General features: G+C 28.2%; 1 protein-coding gene across 1 annotated transcript in view; it reads right to left on the bottom strand.

Annotated features, from left to right (window-relative positions):
- Positions 1-4,831: 4,831 nt before the first annotated feature.
- Positions 4,832-6,941, bottom strand: part of LOC136970135 (protein NipSnap-like) — a 46,058-nt gene continuing 43,948 nt past the window's right edge. The window contains exon 9 of the mRNA XM_067264530.1: positions 4,832-5,617. Coding sequence (XP_067120631.1) covers positions 5,553-5,617 — 65 coding nt within the window. The 3' untranslated portion in view covers positions 4,832-5,552. The remainder of the gene's footprint in view (positions 5,618-6,941) is intronic.

The following is a 6,941-nucleotide window of genomic DNA, read 5'->3' as shown; positions in this document are numbered from 1 at the left end:
CAAATTCGACATAATTTCGTTATTTTAAACGGTAAAAAAACATGATTTAATCACATGATAACTTTTGGAAATTCGATTCTCTTAATAACTTTTTACGGTTTTAATTGAAAAATAAAGATTACTTACCGTAAGGAAGTGTATTACTTTTTAATTATGTACAGTTTAAAAGTAATTAAACTTCGTTAAATTCATTTGAACTTCATTTTGAACGTGGGAAAACCAAGATGAGTTACGATGGAGAAGATGGCCGCCTTCTTTGTTGATTTTTTGACGTCGTCTGCTTGACGACCGTCGCTAAGTGATGTCGAGTGCCCCCTATCGGATTACAGTTTCCCTAAATGTTCACAAAACGCAACGGCGCTTCCTATTGGTCGATAAGTAATTTATTCCGAAACTTTTTGAATTTTAATAATTTTTTTTTTTTTTTTGGAGTTATTTTCGAATTTAGAAAAGTAATTTTTTTAGAACTTTGTATTTTCAAAAAATGACAAAAACATTAAATTTAAATAAAATGACAAAATTCTCCAAAATTCAAGTGAATTAATTACTTAAATTGTTTTGGAGTTTTCATTATGAATTAAATTTTTTTTTTAAATTTCTTTTAAATATTGGAAAATAAATTCTTATAATTTAGATGATTTTTCAGCTTAAAATATTGCATAAATTTATTAATCATTGCACATAAATTTAGACATCATCATCTATATACAGAACTAAGTGGTGATGATTCATGCTGTCATCTTTATGCAGATGATAAATTATAATATACTTTGCATAAATTTTATTTAAAGAAAAAGCATTTTTTTTTTAGCATTTAATTACTGTAATACACAAATTAATATGCATTAATTTTAATACATATTAATGATTATAAATGAATATCTGACAGTAAATTAGCTTAATTAATGAAACAATGGATTTTGAAGAATTAATCTGCTGTTAATTTTATTCAAATGGGAGAAAATTGTAATATTTTATTGCAGTTTCTTTTGTAAGGACTTTAACCCAAACACCTTTAACTTTCTCCATTAAGTTTCAGGATGATGCTCATCATCATCCTGAAAATAACTGTCCACTTTTAGCATGTTTAAAGGATTCCAAAATTGAGCAGAAAAGCATTAAAGCATTTATATTATAAGTCCATCTTTCACAAGATATTTTTAGTCTTAAGTTTTAATTAGTTAAATGGCTTTGTCATCCTCACCTTTCTTTAGCAGAAGAAAGAGGCCTAAGTTTAATCAAATATTTAAATAATTTTGATAAAAATGTAATCAGAACAATGTGAATATCATATAAAATTTGTATATAAATATAAAAACAAATCATAAGATTATAAACATAAAGATTGCTGCTATAGAAGTAAACAAACTCAAAATTCTTTAGCAGAAACAATCGCTTAAATTCAGACTCATAGAATCAACCAAAGGAAATTGAGAATTCTGTATTAATGCATTCCTTTGAAGAAAAAAGTAACAAGATTGCTCAAAGAAATCACCACAAAACATTATTTGTGATGATATAAGTTGCTATATAGTTTGTTTCTAACATTACATAACAAATACAAGATGTCCAAAAAGTTACTGTGCAGAAAGAAATGACATTAAAGTTATATGTATGGCATTGCACAAGACCCACCACTTTTCAGTAGACGGTATTACTGCTTGTTCACAATGTTCCAGATTTTGGCAGATGTAATCTTCTATAAAATCTGGCCTGCTAGGTCTCTGGACCTCACTCCACCAGATTTTGGGATCTCTGGGGAACATTTCCAACATTTGCTGGGGTATTACAAGAAAATGTAATATTATATGTAAAACATTACTTAGACCTTTTCCAATGCACAATAACTTTTTGGACACCCTGAAGTATAGGAAACTTTAAAAAAAAAAGAAGGTGAATAGTTACTGAAGCAATAGTGATAGGACCATACTTCTTTGACAATTCCACTTCTTGCATCAAAAATTACATAGAGGACAACCTGCAACAAGTTACTTCCATATTAGTGATTAGTGTTAACATCTTTTTGATGCATTCTATATATATAGCCAACTAACATAAATCAACAGGCCAAACAGGAAAATTCATATGTGGTTAAGAATTAATCTGACAATTGATACTTTTGAAAACAGCTTAATAGTTATTTCTTTTACTGTGACATGACTAATTTATTTCTCTGACATCCTTAACACACACAGTTTTCTGTATTTTTGGAGAGAAAAGTGAAAAATTCAACATAAACCCTAGTGTTTTTGGGCTTTTCAATTCACCCACAGTAGTACCAAAACCTGACGATGGATTAAACACGACCAAAAGTAATAAACTTCTTTGTAAACTATACTTTTATATATATATGAACATCTTTGATGCAACACTGGTACCAATAGCTGAAATTCATTGAGAACAGCTATACAAAGTTAATGTAAAATATTCAGAATTAATTTATAATAAGAAATATGTAAAAAGCAAATATTTATTGTGACATTGTCACAATGCCAGGCTACAATTTTTAATCATATTTTTAGTTTATTTAATTTAAAATATATACTCTCCACCTCAAATTAAAAGTAGCTTGCCCCTGTACATAATACTTTTTCTTTAACAATAGAGTCATGCTGGTCATCTAACACCTTTTGAGGGTAGGAATTTTTGAATTGGAATAACATAATTTCTGGTTTGCATTGGATGTTCATGTATGGGGCCTCCTGCCTCTAAGGTTTCCATATCAGGTCTCATCTTTCATCTATCTAACTCCATTCTTGAGATTAAGGAACAGACAACAGATAATAGTGGAAATTTGTCTACAATTTTTTCAATTGCAGCTCAAAAATAAGATAAAACTAGAGATCATAAGAAACTAAAACTGAAATCCAATAAGTTATCTTGCCAATGAATTGTATGCATTTACTCATTGTTTTCAATTGTTTACGATTTTTGTAGAACTACATAAAGATATGAATTGTATAAAATTCAACCTAAAAATAAGTCTTTTAAAAACAGTTTTGATTGCATTGTTTAGTAGTTTCGACTAAGAATGTGTTACAGAGCAGTCAATAACTGTACCCGTTTCAAATAATTGTCAATATTGCTATGGGCCATTTTACAATTTTGAATGATAACAATAGCTGCACATTACCCAAATGGAGTTCTGAGATATTTAAAGATAGTGTAAGCTGATGACTTGATATTTAGTTCATATCACCAGCACCATTACATACTAACTGAACTGAATGGTAAAGGCATTGATGGAGTTTGAATTTTCATATCTGTTTGAATCTAAAGCTGGAATATAGGATTTTGAAACATTTTATCCAAATTAAATCTCATCTGGTTTTTATAAAGTATTGTTTTACTTTCTAACTTAAACAAAAGAGGAGACATTTTAGTCTGCAGTTAACCTGTCCTGTGTCATTCTCAACATATATCGGGTCGTAACCTTTGACCTGCCAGGTCAAACCCGATATATCTTGTTACAGTATGGGTACATTTTTGATACTAGATGTCACTATGCATCATAATTTTTATATTAAAACAAACTTTTGAAATATAATTTTTTTGTTTTTATATTTTTCAATATATTTATTTTCTTTGTGCAGAATAAAAAAGTAATTTTTAATGATACAGTAGCCACGATTATTATTTAAAAAAAATTTTTTTTTGTTAGGACATTGACAAAAATTCAACATGGTGGCACATGCAATGGAGAAAAATTTTGACATAACATACGATAGGTTAAGAAATATCATTTTGTAACCGAGAAGACACGATCATATAAATAAATGTCATTATCAAATGAGAGTTTCTCGTGAGAATTGATATTTTCACTGTAAGAAATAATACAAATTAATATTTCTGAATTCCAGGACTTTACACAGTTAAAATCAAGGAATTGCAAAGTACAGAATAAAAATAATGATCAAAACTTCAGTTCCAACACTTTAGCTGAAATTCTATACATCTATACTTTTCAGGTCTTCACTTTTAAATTGAAAATCTAAGAATGTAGTCTACCATAATTGTTTTTCAAAATGACATCTTTATTATTTGATTTAAAATGACTAGTTTTTATTGAAACATCACTGTGATATTTGGATATCATCACAATTTTCAAATTTATAAAAATAGTATTCTAATAATTCAAGAACAATTAAACTAATTATATGCACATCTATTGTTTTATATCTTTGAACAAATTTCGAAATATTGAACCATCCTGACCAAAAATGGTAACAATTAAGTTCTCAATTGTCAGTGAAAACCAGACAATCTACAAATGGCACTACACATGATTGTTGAGAAGAGATTAACAAACTATTTTTACAATCATAACAAATTTATGTATTTTGATTATGTTGTGTGTGTATATATATGTTTAATGAGATGTGTATGTATATATATATATATATCATTAAACTGGTTTATAATATTATAAACCAGTTTAATGAGATATCATTGTGCCGCCATCTTACATAAACCAAAAAGTAATTAAACAATTGATAAATATTTGTACTATTCCTTACAAGTATTATGTTAAGTACCAGTATTTTAAATGAAGTAAGTTTTGGAATATTTAATCTTTCTTTAAATAGTTATATTATTAAAAAGTTATCTTTTGTTCAGAAAAATCAGTCAGATTTAGATATAAATTTAATTATATTTTAGCATATTATACAGTTAGAGTCTGAGAATGTATATATATACAATATTATTTTTATGAACCATTATATTCATGTGTGTTTTAGTATTACTGCTCAACCACTTTTATATCCCACTATGAGTAATTTCACCATTCAATCATCTTAAATGTGTGGATTAATTTAAAATACGAACAACAAAGTGTTTACAAACCGAATTATTATTATCGTCACTTTTTACAAGGTGCGAAATCAGTTTTTTGTAGTTTTTACTTTATACATATTCTCAAAATCAACTTAAAATAATAACTAATCTAGAAAATATGAATGCAACATGGTTATTTTCCAATCAACTAATGTACAGAAACATTTTCTGTAACTAATAATAATCAATAACAATAACTAACAATATTAATTTAATCATTACCTATATTTAACAGTGCCACATCTCATATTTCCATGACACTTGTAATCATTACATGTATTGATATTTTTCTCACATAATTATTTTTCTTTAGCAAAAAAGGCACAGAAATATGGGTTAAAAAATTTCTTTTGCTAAGATAGTACTTCAATATTTTTTTTTAAAATTACAAATCTTTGCATTTATTTTTTGTTATAAAAAGTTGTTGAACAAAATGGTAATGTGAAAAATTAATTAATTTTACCATAAAGAAAGCTGCCCAGATTTCTACTAAACAGAAAGAAAAATGTAAAATTTAAAATATGACATTTTGTTTTTGTTTTATGTATAGTTTTACTTTATGAAGACGAACAAATCAACTTTCATTTATTAAAATCTTAATCATAATTTCTTATACTGTGTACCTTTGGACAATATATTTCTACTTCAATGTCAAAATTTAGAAAATTCTTCATTCTACGACAACAGCTTCATTACCAGTGAAATGCTCTTCTGTTTCATTGCAGAGGAGAAAAATGATTTGGACGAAGCCATCTCGATCTCATTTCACGAATCAGGGGAACTGAAATGAAAAATGTGAGAAACTGAGTTTTATGAATAATAAAATACTGATAAATTAATAGATTTTAAGACAATTACTTAAAGAAACAGAAATTTATCCACACTTATAAAATTCTTACTTTTAAGTTTCATTGAATATTTTATTACAAAATACAGAGAGTTACATGGTAATCTTCCAATAAATCAAATTTTACAATAAACTGACCAAATATTTAAACTCAGCACCCTTGAAAACCATTTAAAACATATTTTGTGCTCAATGTTACCCTTATATTATGTAATTTTCCTATTCAGATGCCACCATACCATTGGTCCAATAGAAAGAGGGGACTGCTGCTGAAGGCGGTTGAAGTAATTTGACCAAAAGTAGTCATTGAACTCCTCCCACAAGTGAGGATGGTCAATGACTACTAATAAATACTGGTCTACTATTAATAGAAAAGTGATTCATGTTGGATAGGTTGTGATGGCCATACACATGATCAAAGTTGTTAATCTTAATGTCTGAAAAACTTCATTTGATTTGCTTAAATAAAAAAAATCTTGTAAAAAGTGATAATCATTACCTTTATGTAATTATTATAAAGTGTTTATATTTTTGCAATAGATTGTATAAACTATGTAGTAAATATGTCCTTGTAAATATCGTGTTTATAGAAAAATTATTGGACTGCAATTTAAAAAAATTGTAGATCTATAAATTATGACTGTCATTTGCCTATGCACATGTCTTTCTGTCAGTCCTTCCTTAATCTAGAGAAATGAGTTAGATAAATGAAAATAGAGACCAGATATGGAAAACTCAGAAGCAGAAGGCCCCAATTAACTATATACAAACTTCTGGTTTGGACTGGAAGTCACATTACTTCAATTCAAAATTTCCTCTGAATGGAGTTACATAGGTAACCAGCATAACTTTATTGCTAACAGGAAAAGTATGATGTACAGGGGCAAGATCACCACTAAAAGAACTGAGAACTTTATAACAAAAAGTTGTAGCCTGGCATTATGACAATGCCACAATAAATAATCACTTGTTACAATTAGTTTGGTTTATTTGGTTATGGCAATGCAATACATGAGTAATCTGCTGAGGGGGATGCACCCCAGGAAGACTTTTATGGAAAGCTGGACCCTATTTAGGTTTTACTAATGTGAAGAAAACCTGGAAAACTATGTGGTCAGCCCATTGGCCATGCCCGAACCCACAACTAACTAATTACCAGAGTTTAGTGGTTTTATCCACTCGGTTACTGGAGGGCATTTATTAGAATTAAGAAAGTACCATTCAGAAATGAAAAAAACCAGAGTCATTAGATGTGGAA

This window comes from Centruroides vittatus, unplaced genomic scaffold, assembly GCF_030686945.1.
Source record: "Centruroides vittatus isolate TY-2023 unplaced genomic scaffold, ASM3068694v2 contig_19, whole genome shotgun sequence".
Classification (NCBI taxonomy): domain Eukaryota; kingdom Metazoa; phylum Arthropoda; class Arachnida; order Scorpiones; family Buthidae; genus Centruroides; species Centruroides vittatus.
The sequence above is the reverse complement of the archived record's forward strand: the minus strand, read 5'-3'. Positions and strand labels throughout refer to the sequence as shown.